We start from the raw sequence: 20,839 nt of genomic DNA on the forward strand, positions 1-20,839 counted from the left end.
AAATGGCCCATATAGGTACTTAACAAGTTATGAAATATATACATATTTATAATTACTTATCTAAATTACATTGAATAAATAACTTAAGTTTGTTTAACAGATTTGGCTACTTGAATAACAATTCTAGATAGTCGTATCTAGAGTGCATTTGATTATTTGGATTAATGTATTCGCGTAATGTATTTTTACGACATAATTTGACGTATTTTGTTTTAAAAATATATAGTTGGTTGGAAAAAGCTTTGTACAGTCAAGTGTAAAAATATGGGTGTACACATCTTACTCAAAAATATGTCCTATAGCATCTTAGTCCGGTGTAATAAAAGCGTAGTACCATATTTATGAGACGATTATTTCGATACGTATTTTTGCACTTGACTGTACCGTAGAGGTGTAATCCTAAGAAGGAAAGCATTTATTTTGTAGTTAAGAACAAAGTGAATATGTATTTAAAGTATAATTGTAAGTATTTGTTTTTTTTGCCAACCGTACCATTTGCCACGAAAAGTGCACCTTGATAACGATCTTTAGTGATTACACATTTTAGTTTGACAGTAACTCCCTATAATACTCGATCCTCTTTGTTATTAGTAACAAACCTCTCTTTGACGGGCTGCGCGTGTCTGTCCCGCCTTGTCTGTCTGTCACGTCAAATGATTGCGCCCTGCGATGCTGCGACTGCCACAGGCTCTGTCTCTACAGTAGACACTGATAGTACATAATTATTAGTAACACACCTCTCTTTGACGGGCTGCGCGTGTTTGTCCCGCCTCGTGGCTGTCACGTCGAGCGACTGCGACTTGCGATGCTGCGACTGCCACAGGCTCTGTCTCTACAGTAGACACTGATAGTACATAATTATTAGTAACGAACCTCTCTTTGACGGGCAGCGCGTGTCTGTCTCGCCTTGTGGCTGTCACGTCGAGCGACTGCGACTTGCGATGCTGCGACTGCCACAGGCTCTGTCTCTACAGTAGACACTGATAGTACATAATTATTAGTAACGAACCTCTCTTTGACGGGCAGCGCGTGTCTGTCTCGCCTTGTGGCTGTCACGTCGAGCGACTGCGACTTGCGATGCTGCGACTGCCACGGACTCTCGGTATTCACTCTGCTGTAAATATTAAGATAAATATATTATTATTGTGTTTATACTAATATGCCTATATGTGTCGCTTAACTTCATATTACCACTTCATAATTTCTTTTTTTTTATAGATACAGGAAAATGTAAGGTGTGTCTCTTATATAAACGTAGATTTGACACATTTTTAATAACGATACTGTAAAATAGAATCCTTGTAGTTTTATTCGGATAGTCACGATTTCTAACATTAGGTACATTTAGTATCTATACAATAATAAATACAAATAAATCGCATATCACCATAAGTTATAAATCACTGCAGCAGAGCAACTCAGATTCAAATAATCAAAAGGAATATAGGTAAAACTGTAATAATGAGAAGAAATAACTAAACTTTCATCTGAGAAGCTTTTGACTTCCATTACATATATTATCTCAACGTGGCTTTCTATCGCAGAAAGGTAACTTATGCTAGTGCGATTTTAATTCAAATGTTCTGATAGTCCTTATGATAAAGTATGATGACCTTTCTGTGATGCAGCCACATATATAAAATATGGTATTAAATCTTATATAACTTTATACATATGTATAAAAAATACGTGTCCGTCTTTCTGGAACTGTGTAAAGGAAAAACACATACAGTCTGACACAGATATTACAATGTTACCACTTTTTAATTTCTAATATTTGGTCAGACTGTATGTACGGACACTTGTCAGACAGAGACAGATACGTCTGCACAACCTAGATTATAAATATTACATATAATAAAGAGAATAAAACCCGATTTCGTATCAGACCGGTTGAAACGCAACGAAACGTAGATACAACTACGCCGGACCAATCTCTAGTTTGGTGTGGTGAGGGTCTATGCGTGATGGTGATTTAGTGATAAGTGCGAGAATGGGTGATTGCAACACAAAACACAAGCGTAGGTATACATTTCACACTTAAGCTTTTTATATTACTATTGAAATTTGATAAGGTACAGCGGGGCAAGTATCGACTGGGGGTCAAATGTAACTGGTCCATTTTTTCGTGTTTTACAATGTTGGCATTATTAAATAGAGTATCCACCGGTTATACCTCTATATGGTAGGCGTGTTCAGTGGATACATGTAGAACTCAACATCAAAGTGTACTAATGGAAAAAATAACTTGCCCCCCAGTCGAGATTTGCCCCGATGTACCTTACATTTAAATACACGATATTAAATTTTTGACATTGTATTAGTCAATTAAATTCCAAAAAGAGGTTCACTCAAGCTTTAAAAGTGAACCTCACGGCTCAGCCACGACATTGGTCTAAGCGCGACAGCGGGGAGCGGCGGCCATACCTTGGAGCGAGACACAGCGATGGGACTTTTCATTCGCACGTATGGCTGCCGCTCACTGTCGCGCTTAGACCATTGTCGTGGCCGGGCCGTCATTGCTTATCAACAAGGTCCTCCTTAGTGCGTTCTCAGATTATTTCCTATATTGAATGTAGGGCCGATTTTCTATACAATAATGGCGCCATATTTAAAAATATTTAACGCCCCCAGTATGCCCCCTCGACGCGTAGAGGCGGGGTCGCTACTCTTGAAAAAGATCCTCGGAAATGTATCGAAACATGTCGAGCGTTATATCGACTTTATACGTGACTAACCCGCTTAAAATATTTTTCAATTCGTCCAAGTCTCACGGGAGTTTTATAGTTAAAGGAGCTATCTTAGATTTTTGCCCTTGACATCCTTCCTACATCCGATATTGGATTGGATAGTGTGAAAACGCTCTTGGGTGTTTTACAAAGAATGTTCCGAATATCGAATTTCACGAGATCTGGACGTGTTTGGGCTCATTCTTCTCGGAATCACGAGCTGATTCGATCCCGGCGATAAAAAAATGTGTCCTCATTTTATTCCTTTACGTCACGATTTTAGTATGAACTTACTAGTAGCTCACTAAAGTCGCCGTCAATAGAACTTGTGAACAAAAACAAACCTTGTAGTTAAAATATCTTTAATTTCCATTCTAACTCATCAGATACTGGCTAAATCCATGTGTTATTTAATCAATTCATCTCATATTATGATCCTCAACCTTTAAAATAATAAAATTGTGCTAAAATATTGATATTTTATATAATGGTTTGTTTACATTGTTGACAATGTCTATTGACAGCGATTTTACGAGCGTGACGTATTGTAAACTCGAATTTTGTATGGAAAGTTTGGGACACATTTTTTTGTCGTCGGGATCGAATCAGCTCGTGATTCTCAGAAGAATGAGCCCAAATACGTCCAGACCCTTAAGCACACTTGCCTTGTCGCGCGCGAGTCCATGCGCGACTTCAAGTATCGCGACAAGGCAAGTTGTGCTAAAAAAGCAGATCTGGTGAAATTGGATATTCGGAACATTTTTTATAAACATCCTTTAGGCCGATAGTCCACTGTCATATGTTTGTCATAGAAATATGATCATAGGTGTGTATGCCTCCCTTTTTCTCCAACGTGAAGAAAAGGGATGGCATGTTGCCTATGATCATATTTCTATGATAACCATATGATAGCGGACTATCGGCGTTATTATCAGTGATCGGAACTATGGGAGTAAAACTTTAACAAAACTTGCTAAGTGGACATTTTAGAGTACTTACAGCCAAAGAGGATCGAGTATTATAGAGAGTTACTGTCAAAGTAAAATGTGTAATCACAGTGCATAGACTGCCATCTCTCGACACAAGCTTAAAACTTTTGAACCTCAGTTTTGACAATTTGGCCCATATTGTTAGCTTGATGTGTTAAAATATCAAATATTAATATTAGCGCCATCTAGCCGAGCGTTCCCCAAAGGTGTAACGCCATCTAGGCCACCGTACCTTTTTCTCTATGGCTTTAAGGTGCGGTGTTTTCTTAGACTTTATATGTCTTTGTTACAGCCATGAAAATATTAATATCCTTGTAGTAATGTATTAGAAATCTTGGATTAAGGTATAGAATCAAATGTAACACTGATCTGATAATAATAATCTTGGGTTTATTTTAAATTTATGTCAGCTCTAAGGTTGTGTTAAATTTTTGCTCCCATAGGGTTACCCCACATCTAGCGTCTCGCGAGCGTCGCGTCGAGCCAACTGTATGGGCAAAGCCTGACAGCGCGTCGACGTCTTTTTCCATACAGTTGGCCCGACGCGCCGCTCGCGAGACGCTAGATGTGGGGGGACCCTTAGTGCCGATCACTGGTTATTATAATCGTACCTGAGGCGATGGTCGTGCAGCAGGCGGTCCTTGTGGCGGCGCTCGCCGACGCCGGTGGCGGGCAGCGCGCGCAGGAGCTGCGACGGGCACGACCCGGACCTACGTTACAAGACGACGATATAGCGAGTTCCACTTCTAGCCCTAGCATTACTAACATGTTTGTGGTAGCAAAGACCTACGTATAGACAGATAAAGTCTAAGAAAAAAACGTACCCCAAAACCATACAGAAAAAGGCACGGTGAGCTAGATGGCGATACACCTTTGGGGTACGCTCGGCTAGATGGCGCTAATATTAATATTTGTCATTTTAAAACGTTTCAAGCTAAGAATATGGACCAAATTGTCAAAACTGAGGTTCAAAAGTTTTAAGCCTGTGTCGAGAGATGGCAGTCTATGCACTGTGATTACACATTTTACTTTGACAGTAACTCTCTTTAATACTCTAGCCTCTTTGGTGGTAGAGACCATATCGTCACTACTTTAAAAAAATCTCGTATCTCTGTTCCTCAAAGTTAAAATGCAGTAAGTCTATATACATTCCATACACACTTACTACAATTTTCTTTTCATTGACATACGAAGATACAAGTTTTTTTAAAGTAGTGACGATATGTTTGTTTCCAAAGGCCGTGAGTTCAAGTCTCACCCAAGGCAGACATTTTCCACTTTTATTTATTCTAAGCCTAGTGGCATCGATTGCAGACGTTTCTGCTAATCAGAAGTTTTAAAAATATGTTTTTTTTTTTTTTTTATGGGATAGGAGGCAAACGAGCAGACAGGTCGCCTGATGGTAAGCGATCACCGCCGCCCATGGACACCCGAAACACCAGAGGTGTTGGAGGTGCGTTGCCGGCCTTTAAGATGGGTGTACGCTCTTTTCTTGAAGATTTGAAGGTCGTATCGGTCCGGAAATACCGCAGGCAACAATTCATTCCACAGTTTAGCTGTGCGGGGCAGGAAGTTTCTGGAGAAACGCACAGTTGAGGACTGCCAGCCATCTAGATGATGTTTAGTTGGAAAATTTGATTTAGTTTTACTTTACAACGCTAATTTTGACAACACATCAATTTTCAACTGTAAAAATAGAAATAAAAATTTACTTAAAAACGCGTTCAGTCGACTACAAACAGATGCTCTGTAAAATTAAAAAATCATTCATGGGTAATTGTGTTCGATTTTATAATAAACTTCCGAATCATATTACTGACTTGTCAATTAATAAATTTAAGAATCATGTAAAGCGTGTACTCATTTCCAAAGCTTATTATACAACACAAGACTACATGAATGATAAAACAACGTGGGATTAATTGTTATTCGAAATGGTTTCTTATTTTTACGTTTATTATTATTATTATTGTCGATGAAATTAATATTGTATTTTTTTGGACATTGGATTTTTCCTAGAAATATTCTAGACATGTATTTTTATATATACATATACCTAATTATATATTTTTTGTTTAACGATTATTTTTATATGAAATTGTATATTATAGACTCAATATTATTATGAACAATAATTTACAACAATAAATTGCTCTGATAATTAGGTTAGATTAAGATCATAATATATATGTAATGAACTATTCATAAGAGCTTGTAACTAGGCCTACATGAATAAAGATATTTTGAATTGAATTGAATTGAATTGATGTATCCACTTTTTCACCTTATTGCATTGTAATAAGGTGAAAAAGTTGATACATCTCTTTGTAGTCGACTGTACAGTAAGTAAACAGGCCTTTGGATTCTGATTGTTCTGGCAGGCAATTATGGTCGCGCGATAGACGATAAAATGCTACCCGTGCTGATCTTGGACATCCTGTGTTACTGTCTCTTTAATTTAAGTATTATTGTGGTTAAATTTCCTTTTTATATTTGTAAGTATAAAGCTTTATAATAAGACTATAAACACACGATTTAATGGTTTTTTCTAACTTTTTAAAAGTGAAAACATTACTTTATTGACTTCTCATATGTTCTAAGCTGATTGAATGCATTTTGCAATAAATATGTACTTAGTAAAATATGACGAAGTTTACTGACAACTCTTCTATACTATTTGACAGTCATATTTAAGATATTTTGATTATAGTTTTGAGCATAAAGAACTAAAACTCGCAATATCCTCGACTTGTTGTTACAAACACGTGAAAACAAAACAAGTGACAGTGCTATGTTAGTTCCACAGACATATAGATCAAGACAGACACCACACAATGTATGAAAATTTCAAGTATGCAGACGGTTTTTTCAACATTTTTTTTAAGGAAACATTGACTGAACTAGCATGAATAATACGAACGTTTCCGTAAAAACACGAAGGAGAAGCATTCCGCACTACATCTACAGTCCTATTAAAAGGGGAAACAGTCTAAAGAAATAATTAAAGGAAGTGGGTGAAGCGACAGTAGTGCTAAATAACTAATTTATTATACACCTATATTGCGACCGGTCTGGCATAGCGGGTAACTACCCTGCCTGCCTATATATCTGAGTATTCATAACAAAAGCCATTTTGAGCTTACCATAGGACTCAGAAGACTTGTTTATTTTATTTTAATAATTATTTATTTATTACCAAAAATCAAATTTTTGGCTCAATGAAAATGAAATATTTATTTTTCACGTAGGCATATTACAATGCGCATATGAACGTCAAATAAAGCTACGCCGGCTCTAACCCTACGCCTCAGCCCTGAGAAGATTTCAGTCCCCCCTCAGTTGGGAGGGGGGTATCCACTATGGGACCGGCAAGAAACTGCTTTCCATCAGGCCGGCCGTATACCTGTTTGCCACCGACGTGATAATATATATAAAAAAAAATGTTTGAGTTGACACATCTTAAAATCAATGAAAGTTTTGCTGAGAAAATCTAGGAGTTGAAAAAACGTTCTGTAGAATTAATAAAGGTGTTTCAAGAACTAAAAGCGGTGTCTTTCTTGTCCTGTGGTTAGTTCACAAGCCTCCCATACTGGGTGCATACCTGTCACATGAAAACAGTGCGACACGATTGTTCACAAGTCGGAAAAGTGTTCAACGTACTCTGGCAGACCTTTCATTATTCGAGCATTTCTTTTTTTTGAAAAAAAAAATGCTATTTCTACTCAGAATTACTAGCTTTTTCAATCCTAGTAGTTAAAAAAATTGTCCCATACGATTTTTTCCTATTTTGTTACCATTTTACGTACATGTTGTATGGGGTAACAAAAGAGGAAAGTAACAAAAATGTATGGAAATACTGGGACACTTTTTGTCTCCCAGTGAGATTGAAAGTACTCGTGATTCTGAGTACAATTGACCTAAAATTCCCTAAAACAAACAAATTTTTTTTATTGGCAAAAAAAAATATGCTCATTCACACATTGTACAAGTACCGGCAAGTTTAGCGCCGAGTGAAATGTGGAGGGGACAGCTGCGCATGGGGACGCATAACCTTCACCCCCTGTAATCCCCCAGAGACCTGGCTGACGCTCACGAAACGAAACGCTCGTAGATATCTATCTCTATCGCTCTTGCATATTGGCGCGACAGAGCCGACTACCTTTCGCGGCGTTTCGCTTTCGTTTCGCGTCGCAGAAATGCCATTCGGTTACGGCAACGACTTCTGAGCAATAACGGTCAGCGCTAAACTTACCGCTACTTGTAATTATGTGACCTCAGGCTTTCTTATGTACTGGTGAAGATGTATAATATTTTTCTGTTCGTCGGAGCCGGGAAGTGATAACTTCGTTTAGCTCTGAGGCCTGAAAATTGACGCTTTCCGGCTCGGAGGAGAGAAAAAATCTTTTTCTCAAACATGCAATGAAATATTGTCTTTACGTTCCTTAAAATGGGCTGGGAAGTATCGCTTTTTGGGCGCAACAACTCGAGAGGACTGTAAAGGAATTTCATATTATTTTTTAGGCCTAGGCCTGCAAAGTAACTTTTTTTTATAAAATATTGTCCTTTAGAGCATTTTTTTTTATTTCATTGTATGTTTGAGAAAAGCACTATACATGCCTCGGCGTGAAAACGGATTCCCGGCCTCGTATCCCTATCCGGCCTCGCTCGCACGCTCGCTCGGCCGTATATACCCACTTGGCCGGAAATCCTCATTTTCCCGGCCTCTAATGTAATGTACTATTTCTATTGGGTGTGCCAGAGTGCTTCCTCAATAATCGCGGACAATTTTTTTAAGAAATATATATCAGAGAGATGTTATCATTAATTGAAATAGTTGTAACAATCGTGTCACACAACACAGTTTAGCACAAACACATGCTACCAACATAATGCACAAAATGCTCGGGACGATGAGAAGCCCTCTAGTGGAATGATTGGGGACTAATCTTATACTTCAAACCAATGAAAATATTGTCATTTTTTTTTATGTAATATTTGTTTATTCCCATAAATTATGTGTGTATTTATTTAATTATTTGTCTTTCTGGTACCTTGTTGTACATGTTGCTGTATTTGTCACCCTCATCTCTTTTTATCCTCTCATTCACTCAAAGGTTAACTGGAAGAAATCCCTCAAAGGGATAAGTTCGCCTTTGTACTGTTCTTTACTGTGTTTTTTGTACTACTATATTTATGGCCATTTATAACTAGGATTTTTTCAGACTATGCTTGTGGCAAACAATAATGGCCGAAGTTCCTAGTTATCTCTGTATTATCTTTACGAGCCAATTGATTAGTGTGATCGAGTTCATCTTTCAACATAAATGTGAGGTTACAGTATAAGACCCGTAGTAACTCTTCTAACAAACGTACGCCGCGCGGTATGCATGTGTGCGCGCCGTGTTCGGACGCAACATATATAAGTGGATGAGAATGAACTAGAATGAATCCTTCTCATCCGCTTACATGTGTTGCGTACTTAGCGCGCACACATACATACCGCGCGGCGTGCGTTTGTTAGAAGAGTTACTTCTGAGCGTATCTCCTATTAGGATTGAAAGAGCTCGCGATTCTGAGTGGAAAACACATAAAAAAATCCAAATCCAAAAAAAAAGTGGGGTGGACAATTTCGAATAAAATGTCCCAATTCCCTCGCATCTCAGTCTCGGTCTGACCTGACGTGCTGCGGCTGCAGCCTGGCGGTGAGCGAGCAGGCGGGGGCGTCCTCGAACACGGGGTTGTCCATGCTGTAGCCGGCCGGCGGCGGCGACTTGCACTTCTTCATGGCGGCGAGACGCTTCATCAGGCTCACGCCGGTCGATATCGACTTTTCGCCTTTCTTGTCTTTGCTCTAGAACGGGAGAAAATAATCATAACCATGTCCCTACATCGAAAACCATTTCGAGATATACGCTTGTAGATCACATAAATATTTTTTTTAATTTTTTTTTCGTATTTTTAGTATAAAAAATCTTAAAAATAGTTTAAAGGGGAAGTGACGTCAAATAGCTGATTTAGAGCTGCCACTATAACAAAAAAATCTTCCAGTTGGGATGTCACTTGAGTTTGACAGTGACACTTATCACAGTTCGTAGCAAAGATATTAAAATTTTCATGGCTTAGTCTATGGTTCGTAGTCATTCACTATTGGCACAGAATATATAATAGTACAAGTACAGAAGGCCCACTGCTTTGATGTTCACAGAATGCCGCCTTTTTAAATGCCTACAAAATTCTTACAAAGAAACGAGCCGCACGTGCGTGGCGTCTGGCGATAGGGTTGCCTATTGATTAAAACGAATTAATACTCAGATAAAATGTTACTAATTATATTCAAGTCTTGGGTACTTTACCGTATATATACCGTATGTATATCTTTTGGTTGAAATACCAACATCACAAGCCTTATTGAACTTTTCCGTGGGACTTAATCAATAGTAAATCTGTGTAATAATGTCCTATGGTATTTATTTTATTCATTATGTCTATTTAACTAAGCATTATTAGCCATTCTACACGCGGACATCGCATATAATTTAAAAAATAATTTCACGACATAAAGTAACAATAGAAAATGTGAACGTGCGTTCCGTGAGAACGCGCGCCACCCCCGAGTAGGCCGCGAACTCGCGGCCGCCAGCATGTACTTGTAGCGCGGCGATAGAATCGCGGAGTGAGCCGCCCCTGCTATTGGTTGACAGTGACACTTGACAGTCAGACATACCGGACTGTTGAAGTTGACTGTTAAAACTTTTTTTTTTAATTATTTTGTCGTTTTCTTAGGTGTATGAAACACATGTGACGTCATAAAGCTGTGTTTTGACGTTTGTAACTTACGCTCTTTCTGCTCGAAGTAGTAATAAGAAGGGATTTTCTCATTAAAATAGCAGTTTTAGGAAAAATAAAAAAATACGTGTATCTTTTAGTATTGAGTTCTTTTAAACCAAACAATAAAAAGTAGTACTCAAAAATATGAAATGTTGTCAATATTAAAAATACAATGTGTGTATGCCTGTCTGCGTGTTATTTGTTCCCGAATATCCGCTGTATATCTGTTCAAATTTGATCTAAAGATTACTAAAAACAGAAATAGATATCTTTAACCCCTGAAGCGGTAAGTGCGTGCGACTTTCGTTCCGGAGGTCGCGGGTTCGAACCCCGGCTCGCACCAATGAGTTTTTCGAAACTTATGTGCGAAATGTCATTGCATATTTGCCAGTCGCTTTTCGGTGAAGGAAAACATCGTGAGGAAACCGGACCAATTCCAATAAGGTCTAATTACCCTGCGGGTTGGAAGGTCAGATGGCAGTCGCTTTCGTAAAACTAGTTCCTACGCTAAATCTTGGGATTAGTTGTCAAAGCGGACCCCAGGCTCCCATGAGCCGTGACAAATGCCGGGATAACGCAAGGAGGATGGAGATATTATTAACCCCGCAAACATCCTTTAAGAGAGTAAGCATTATCTTACTTCCGTGCCGAAAATAAGCACATAAAGTAAAATCCATAATCCTACGGACCAAATTGACAAGTAAGTGGGAACAAATGTTGCCACAGTTTGGCCAGTGTCGTTGTTATCGATATTAAAATTTATTATTACATCGTAGATTTAAGGTGCACCCAGACGGGACAATGAAATTGGCAATTTGATCGGCTAATCAATATACCAACTTTTTCTGTGATTTCGACAGATCAAAAGGTCTGTAGACCCCTAATTAGAGCCCCTATTAGCGTGACGGATACTTTATCCCCATAGATATGTGATAAAATTGAAAGCATAATACTTACACCGGCTGGGAATGAATAATATTTTATAATAAAGACTAAAATTATCGTCGGACATGGTATTTAATTTTTTACCTACAGGCTCGGAAACCTTTTTATGTTTTGAAACTAGTGGGTATAAACGCATGGTATTGTAAGAGGTTTCGCATTCAGAATGAAACCTTTTACAGCAGTCATGGTCGCTGACTGGCAGTCCCTGATTTAAAATTGGAACAGTATAAAAACGTCAAGGAAAACAGACACTTCAATGGGGCATTGATATAGAAGCAGCGATTGAGAGTGAACGGTTGTACTTAGCTCCTAAAATATAAAAAAATATTGATTCAAAGCGTTGTTTAAATGTTTGGATGCTCTCCACTGATAGGCCGACTCTCTTACATGGTGGAGGCACTAACGTCTGAAAGTTTCCCCTAGTTTCGGTTTCAGAGTTTTCAGACAACGAACCCCGACCTCACAGCGCGAGGAAGCGCATGCCAAGCGATAAGCCAAACGCGCTTTAAGAAGAAGGAAAACAAAGTGACCATCGTCGCCAATACGAAGAGCTATTCCGGGTGATATATTTCTTATTATCTAATACTCATTATCACCCATTCCGTAGTTAAAATATAGCTGTGCAGAATTGACGTAAAAATGGAATGCGAGGCATTCAACAGAGCAACGGGCGCTCAAGATTGTGTTATTCAAGAAACTCTACGACTCCTCTTCGGTGACCATAGGCGTCAACGCAAATTGCGTGAACATCAGCTCCATCATACCTATATACTTAATCATACACATATGCAGTAAATCTTCCTAGATATGTAGGTTACATTAGATAGGCAATGTAAATTTAGTTTCAATCTTTTAATTATACATTATATTGTAGAACTTAGGGAATAATTTGTGATTAGTGAACTAAAATGTACATTATTTCAAAGGAAAAACGACTTGTGACAGAAAATGTCATTTGCCTATCCCTAATGTTAAAAAGGATAATTATTTGTAAATAACCACATAGAACTAATTATTTTGGCGCAATATATAACATGTAGAATACTATACATATTATTTATGCAATGTTTATATTATAATAAAAACTATTTGATAGGCTTATTTATTCCATAATGTTTTCCTATAGCTACCAATAAGGTAAAGTTATATGAAAATATGTAAACTGTGGAATAAAACACACCCCAAACTGTAAATATTTAATAAATAGATACAATCGTTTAAAGTTATAGAGTAATGTCACAACACCCTTATAATTTCCTGACTACAAAGAACAATGTTCATACACATTTCTTTTACATGTATCAAGACAAGGCCGACTAGATGACCAGTTGATCCAGCTGTTCACGGTGTGGCGAGATGGCTGGCGGTCATATGCAACCCCCACTTCGTCGTCATCACCAACGTGCAGCGCACTGCAGCTGCAGCAATCTTCATGAGCCGTTCGGGCTCCACTTCACTTCGCAACCGGCGCGGCGGGAAGATTGGCGGCCATGAGAAGCCCCCACTTCAACGCCACCGCCAACAAGAATCGGCATCTTCAAAATTTATTATGTTTTTTCATGTGAAATAAACGTTTTGCCTTGTTTTTTTACTTGAAGTTAGGTGAATTTGCTAACAGCTGTCATGTCAATGTCATCTAGTCATGGCCACAGACAATTAGCTGTCAGAAAGTTCAAAATAAAAGGGTTTAGTCGATGGGCAGGGGTTAGGTTTTTGCCATTGGTTTTCCTAACCATAGTCCATATCTGACTAATTTGCGAGGACCTTGGCTATAGTCCAACTATCCAAATTATGGCGGTCTCAACCGTGGACTAGGCAACCACGCAAAGAGCGTTAGATGTTGGCTACCTTGAATGAGGCTGTCACTATTGGGTGTTAGGAGATTTTTTTTGTGTGTAGGGGGGCCTGGCTTAGGTAGGGCCAACCGGTAGTTAGGGTAGAATAGGATAGGATAGGGTGTAGTATTGTGAACAATGGCTGCTTCTAACATAAGGGGGAGGGATATGTAAGAGGTTTCGCATTCAGAATGAAACCTTTTACAGCAGTCATGGTCGCTGACTGGCAGTCCCTGATTTAAAATTGGAACAGTATAAAAACGTCAAGGAAAACAGACACTTCAATGGGGCATTGATATAGAAGCAGCGATTGAGAGTGAACGGTTGTACTTAGCTCCTAAAATATAAAAAAATATTGATTCAAAGCGTTGTTTAAATGTTTGGATGCTCTCCACTGATAGGCCGACTCTCTTACAGTATCCATCCACTACCTCGAAAATACATAGAACAAACCAAAATGTGTACCTCTTAGTTGAAACGAATATACTTATTCTTGATTTAAACTTGTCTGTTGATGTACTTTAACAACTTGTCGATATATTATTATCGACACATACCCTTCACTATTTTTATTTTGCTGTTCCTGGTAACACTTTACCTGTCAGTCATTTGTCAATTTAGTCCGTAGGATTATGAATTTTACTTTAGGTAATTCTTGAAATTAGTTCTCAAACGGAATCCAAGATTTCGTAAATAATCTAGGATAATGAAAACAAAGTTTATTATAGGCATCTGTTTAAACATGGCATTAGACCAAGATGTATGGTATATAAGACAGAGTTTCGAAATAAACCGGTTGAAACATAATCATTTCTAAAATAATTAATTCTGAAAATTATGTTGTGTGAGGATTACCTTGTCGGATTTAGGTGTGCTTTGCTGCGATTGGTTTTGAACACCGGAACTCCAAGGGTAAGATAAAGGTTGACCTGCAAAATATAGGATAAAAATTAAAAATTGTAACACATTTTAAAAGTGAAGTCATACTATGTCGCTGTTGAACATATTTATCCAATGGACTAACCTAAAATAGGGCGCAGTTGAGAAAGAGGTTTAATACTTTTCGTCTCTATTCGTAACCACGTAAGTGCGTTTTCACATTATCCGATCCGATATCGGACCGATATCCCATACATTACAGGCGATCTTGAATTTTTTCCATTGAAATTCTTCCGAAATCCGATATCGGATCGGATAATGTGAAAACGGCTGAAGGTCGAAAAGTGGGAAACTCCTTTTTTGGCTGACTGTACCTCCCGTCCCGTAGAATATTTAGTTAGTCTTTGATACGTGTCGTTAATTCGTTTTCACATTATCTGATTCGATATCGGATGTCGGAAGGATTTCAATAGAGAAAATTCAAGATGGCGCCTGTAATGTACGGGATATCGGTAGACATCCGAAATAGGAAATGTCACAGTTCGTTTTCTTTCAACCCCTTATTTGCCAAGAGTGGCACTGAAGCTTTAGTAGTTTCATGTGTTCCGCCTACTCCTTTACGGGATACAGGCGTGATTGTATGTATGATTGTATGTATCCGAAATAGGTTCGGATAATGTGTAAACGCAGTGACCAGCAATAACGGCCCAGCCACGACATTGATCTAAGCGCGACAGCGGTGAGCGGCAGCCATACGTGCGAATGAAAAGTCTCATCGCTGTGTCTCGCTCCAATGTATGGCCGCCGCTCGCCGCTGTCGCGCTTAGACCAATGTCGTGGCTGGGCCGTGAGCATACCTTGGTGGAGCGGGCTGTGCGCGCGCGGCGGCGCGTCGGGCGGCGCCAGCACGGCGGGCGGCTTCACCACCGCGGCCGCCGGCGCCAGCACCTGCATATTCGTTTCAACAAACATTATTCCTTGCCTTTTAACCAAAGTGGATCGAGCACAGAACTTAATTTAGATAGAAGAAACAAATTCATATATTTGTATAGGGGCCGAGCGTGTCAAATTTTGTACTGAAGTTGATTCTTGCCTGTAATTTTAAATATGTCTCAGGCTCTTGATTGTTCATAATTTTTGTGTTGTTGCAATTGAATATCACGTAACGAGGCATTTTTTATGTTTTGGTTGACTTCAACTTACAAAAATTGACGCCCGAAAGCTGCAAGCTGCGAGTAAAGACGGACAACTCAGTGGATTTCACTGAGTTCATTTGACACGCTAAGTAGATACGTTTGCTTGATCTATGGTATATATGACATCTGTGGGATCGAGTATTAAAGAGAGTTACTGGCAAAGTAAAATGTGCAATCACAGTGCATAGACTGCCATCTCTCGACACAGGCTTAAAACTTTTGAACCTCAGTTTTGACAATTTGGCCCATATTCTTAGCTTGATATGTGTTAAAATGTCAAATATTAATATTAGCGCCATCTAGCTCAGCGTACCCCAAGGGTGTAATGCCATCTAGGCCACCGTACCTTTTACTGTATGGTACTGAGGTACGTTTTTTTCTTAGACTTTATCTGTCAATACGGAGTTATATATGTCTTTGCTTTTAACTAATATTGGGGGTGACCTTAGGGATCGTCCCCACTCAAGAGACGCATGTCCTGAGGCGCGGAACGGACGTCAGCGCCACGCCGCCTGAATGTAATTTAAAAAACGTCTCCTCAGTACATTTTGTATAGGAAAGACGCGCAAGAGACGACTCTTGACGCGCTTCAGGCGGCGCGACGCGCGCCAAGCGACGCGTCGCCTGGGGGCGCATCATACGTCTTTCCTATACAAAATGTACTACATACTTATATACATAGAAAACGCTTTTCATCACAAATTACATTCAGGCGGCGTGACGCGGACGTCCGTTCCGCGCCTCAGGACATGCGTCTGTTGTGTGGGGATGATCAATGACAATGACAAGTCATTCAAAATCACAATCTCGGTTTCACCGAGAATCTCGGCGAATTTTGCCCGAGAACCGACACCAAGGTCTCGGCCCGACTTCCCTCGAGCGAGGTTAAGATCTCGGTCGGACCTTTAGACGCCGATAACCGTTTAAAATACCAGCCCCGTTCGACAAGTGGGAACAGATGTACAGATATAACAGATATACATTTGATTTAAATTAAGATTCGACATCCGACGTAGTATGAACGAACTCTTTTACCCGTTTAATGGTAATTTCATATACTTGGTAAACGAAAGCGTGTGATACCTGAGCATCGGTATCGGCTCTACAAACTGACATTATTCGCAAAGCCTGCGCAGTCCTATTTATGTTGGTGTTTGCAGCGAACACCGAACACATAGAATCGACATAAAAACTCATACATTGGAATTACTCCAAACCAATCTAAAGCCTTTATAATTATGTAGAATTTAAGCACAGTATAAGGACGACCCAGTAGTGAATCTCCCGCGATTGGCGTTTGGCTCTGTCGCACGCGCCGCGCGCGACCTTGCAGCGCCACGCGGCGCGGCGAGTACTGACGCGACCGGCATCATCCGGTTCCGCATGTACCCTCTGCACCTCGCTCGCGCAGAGCGCTACTCAAGGACAAACGGCGCGGCGCTAAATTTGTTACAAGAATTATTACTGGTTTTATACTGTGATTTAAGTCAAACAAAGTTCCCAAGCGTTCAAATTGAAAATATATGTATGATATGATAATAATACCTGAGCCTTCTCGTGCTTGGATCTCGCCACGTAGTTCCCCGGGAACACACCGGCGCGCTGCGAGCGCTCAGAGCGACCTTTATACCAGCCATCACGACACCGCTCCGTCACTATGTAGATACCTGACCATGTGACAATATGAGGTTATTGTACTAGTATGTAATCAAATTAGATAAAGATAAAATTTATTTCATAGAAAAATGTCTAAAATTAAAACAATTACAATACTATAAACTGAAATAGATACCATACACTAAAGAAAAAGCGATCAAGCCCACTGGTGAAAAAAAAAAACAAATCAAAAAATATTTAATAAAATAATTTGATTTGTTCCCTACATCAATTACAATACTCTTAAATAATGCTTAAAAACTATAAATATAGGTACAAACATGGTTTAGGAAAGTAAACATAAATAATAAATAAATCTTGTATGCAAAAATTGTAAGCAGGTCAACATAATATTATTTTACGCCAATACCTAAACTAAGTAACAAGTAACTAATACTTGTATCTTAGGCATTTCGTGTTAGTAGGTCAGTGTAATGTAGTTAGGTGCTTATTGAGTAAAACAATAAAGATTAGAATTCTATCATTCAAGTAAATATCGTCACTACTTTTAAAAAATCTCGTATCTCACGCTGTTCCTCAAAGTTAAAACACAGTAAGTCTATATGCATTCCATAAATACTTACTACAATTTTCTTTTCATTGACAGATGTGATGACACAGGTGTGATGACCCTATTATTTTCTAATCTTTTTGCCAGGCTGTAGTTGATAGTATTTGTAATATACTAACCTCCTTTCTTCAGCTCTAACTCGTCAGGTTTCTGCGGTTTGTAAGGGTAGAGCGCCACATACGCGGCTGGTAGGGCTCGTTCGCCGCTTCTGCTGCGTCGGCGTCTCCTTGGCTCTGGCTCGGCTTGATCCAGTAAACTTGTCGCTAAGATTTCCGCTGAGTGCCTGAAAATATTAGTGCATTCTTATAATATTCTTGTCATGTTCTAAAAAGTCTAACGGCTCATCCACGACATTGGCCTAACGCGACAGTGGTGACCGGCGGCCATACATTGGAGCGAGACACAGCGATGGGACTTTTCATTCGCACGTATGGCTGCCGCTCACTGTCGCGCTTAGACCAATGTCGTGGCTGGACCGTAACCTTATTCATAAACGTTCACTTACATAAGTTATTCATGTTATAACGCCGATAAAGTTCGTTTGTCCCTTTCCGACGTATTGGTGAGATAGAAAGGGACAAAGTAACTTTATCGGCTTTAAAATTTATTGTAGGGAACTGACTGATTTCATTGTAATTTTTATCTTGGTAAAATAAGCTAAAAAAAATTTTGACTCTAACTGAGCAGTAGTGTTAATATTTCTAATTTAACTGATATGTAGGTACCTATGTATAGAGAGCACACAAAGTCTCAACTCTCACCTGTTTTGCGTAGAATGATTCGCTTGCAAATGCGACGAAGGCGTCAAGCTATGTCTCTTCTCCCTATGATGGTGATCCCTATGGTTCCTCGCCACCATGTAGTTCCCGTCTTTGCCGTGAGATGGCGACAGCGCCGCCTGCAGGCCTATACCGAAGTTCAACAAAGAGTCTGGACCACTCGGCCTGTTTAATATCTTAGAGGAAGATGGCGCGTCTAGTCGCGGAGTCTCAGTGCTTGGACCTTCCTGACTTTCATTATGATTGGTGTTGTTCGTAGAAGTGTTTAATTTTGGACTTTCAGCGGGCGGGAGCGATACGTTTAAAGATGTATTCGTAGCTGTTGAGCTTTCGTTTAAACTTAGAACTCCCATGGACGCGTTGAGAGATGAGTCAGGGTTCTCATTTTCTTCCTCAGTTTGGTTTTGCGATGAAGCTATGACGGTAGCATTTCTCTCAGTATTATTATCAGGGGAGCTCGGTAGACTCGGTTCAGCGCTCTCGCAAGTGCTAGTATTCGAGCTCGTGTTGGGGGTAGTTGTAGAACTGACAACCGAAGCTGTGTTCACGCTGGAGCTGGAGTCGGAACTGGCGTTGTTCGCGTTGAAGTTAGCCACGGATACGGGGAAGTGTTCGTGCGTGCGAACGTTCTGATATGTGGTGTCGGGTTTGTGGACTGGGGTCGTGTTGTAGGTGTCGTATTTGACTGTTCTGAGTCGGTCGTAGTTTTCACCTATTCTGGAGACACTTTGCAATACCGCGGCTTGTCCGTGAGACTTGTTATGTACATTTGTGAAATGTATCAAATCTAAAGAGTGTTTAGTGTTGGTCGGTTCGAGTATGTTCCTGGGTAGGTTGTGTGGGGGTAGTATGTGTGGGGGGGAGTGGTAGTTGGGGTGGGAGTGGGACATGTTGGGGGCGGGGGGAGTCATGTTCTGGTAGTTGCCGACGTTGGTGGTGGGAGTTGACATCGACATCGGTTGGTAGCGGTGGGAGTGCTGAAACAATACATTTATTAAATTAAGTTTTACATATATTGTTCAAGTGTAATCGTTACATCTACGATGAGTGCTAGGCGACGATATACTTACTTATATAGATAAATATCACACAAATAAATGCCTTTATGGGGATTCGAACCCGGGACCGCGGCTTAGCAGGCAGGGTCACTACGCGCTAGGCCAGACCGGTCGTCAAATAAGTTCTTGTCGTAGGTTTATTATAATTTGAAATGTTTATGCTGCTATTTTAATGTACATATTAGAAAGACTTGATTAATGCAAACGACACTAACCTCCGAGGTTTCAAGGACGGCATTGTCCCTGTGGTCTCGGAGCAGCTCCTTCCAACAATGCCGTCCTTGAAACGTCGGAGGTTAGTGTTTAAAACATAGTAAATACGCGATTAAGTCCCGTTTGCAATTTTAAATATGTGTAAAAATCGTGAAAGTTTAAATCAGTGTAATGCAAACGAGTTATAAAACAACAGTACCTGCGCGTGATGTCTGTGCTCCGAGTGCCCCGCCCTGGCGTGCTCGGGTAAGGGGGGACGGGACGGTTCAAGGGGGTGCTGAAACAATCATTAATTTATACGTACATACATACATACAATGACGCCTGTATCCCATAAAGGGGTAGGCAGAACACATGAAACTACTAAAGCTTCAGTGCCACTCTTGGCAAATAAGGGGTTGAAAGAAAACGAAACTGTGGCATTGCAGTGACAGGTTGCCAGCCTCTTTGGTAGTATAGTGGTAAGTATCCCCGTCTGTCATTTATTTATTTTTCCAATAAATACAGGAAAAATAGTATTTTATACAATCGTGATATAATACAAAGCTTTTCAGTCGAGTACCATGTTTAGGCCACGAAGCTTGCCGAGTGGCCTAATAGTATGGTATGAGAGTGAAAAGTTTAATTATATCACTATTGTATACACTACTTTTTCTACGAGTCATCATCTTCATCATCAACGGACGAAAAATATCATAATTCAAGTTAAAATTAATGTTAATGGCGTCGTTCACCGTCGTATCAACATCGAATTACTTGGCAACCAATTGTTCATGGGACATTTACATGAAAACAATCCTGTATCATTCGTATTACATTTTGAAGTCAAATAAAACTGTAAATTAATAAAAATAAGTCTCAAGATAACGTTAGGTTTTTAGGTAAATATTAGGGAATTGGGTAGAGGCAAAGAGGATCGAGTATTATAGAGTCGAATATCGATATCGAAGTAAAATGTGTAATCACAGTGCATAGACTGCCATCTCTCGACACAAGCTTAAAACTTTTGAACCTCACTTTTGACAATTTGGCCCATATTCTTAGCTCGATAGGTGTTAAAATGTCAAATATTAATATTAGTGCCATCTAGCTGAGCGTACCCCAAAGGTGTAATGCCACCTAGGCCACCGTTCCTTTTTTTGTATGGTACTTAGGTACGTT

The 20,839-nt window shown here is 39.7% G+C and overlaps 1 protein-coding gene across 1 annotated transcript in view; it reads right to left on the reverse strand.

Moving 5' to 3' along the window:
- The window catches only part of LOC125235705 (E3 ubiquitin-protein ligase SH3RF1-like), a 94,868-nt gene that overhangs the window by 4,345 nt on the left and 69,684 nt on the right, over positions 1 to 20,839 (reverse strand). The window contains 10 exon segments of the mRNA XM_048142270.1: positions 1,010 to 1,114; positions 4,330 to 4,428; positions 9,394 to 9,569; positions 14,182 to 14,255; positions 15,063 to 15,153; positions 16,947 to 17,068; positions 17,748 to 17,911; positions 18,390 to 19,384; positions 19,878 to 19,921; positions 19,924 to 19,955. Coding sequence (XP_047998227.1) covers positions 1,010 to 1,114; positions 4,330 to 4,428; positions 9,394 to 9,569; positions 14,182 to 14,255; positions 15,063 to 15,153; positions 16,947 to 17,068; positions 17,748 to 17,911; positions 18,390 to 19,384; positions 19,878 to 19,921; positions 19,924 to 19,955 — 1,902 coding nt within the window.

This window comes from Leguminivora glycinivorella, chromosome 18 (assembly GCF_023078275.1).
Source record: "Leguminivora glycinivorella isolate SPB_JAAS2020 chromosome 18, LegGlyc_1.1, whole genome shotgun sequence".
NCBI classification, from domain to species: Eukaryota; Metazoa; Arthropoda; class Insecta; order Lepidoptera; family Tortricidae; genus Leguminivora; species Leguminivora glycinivorella.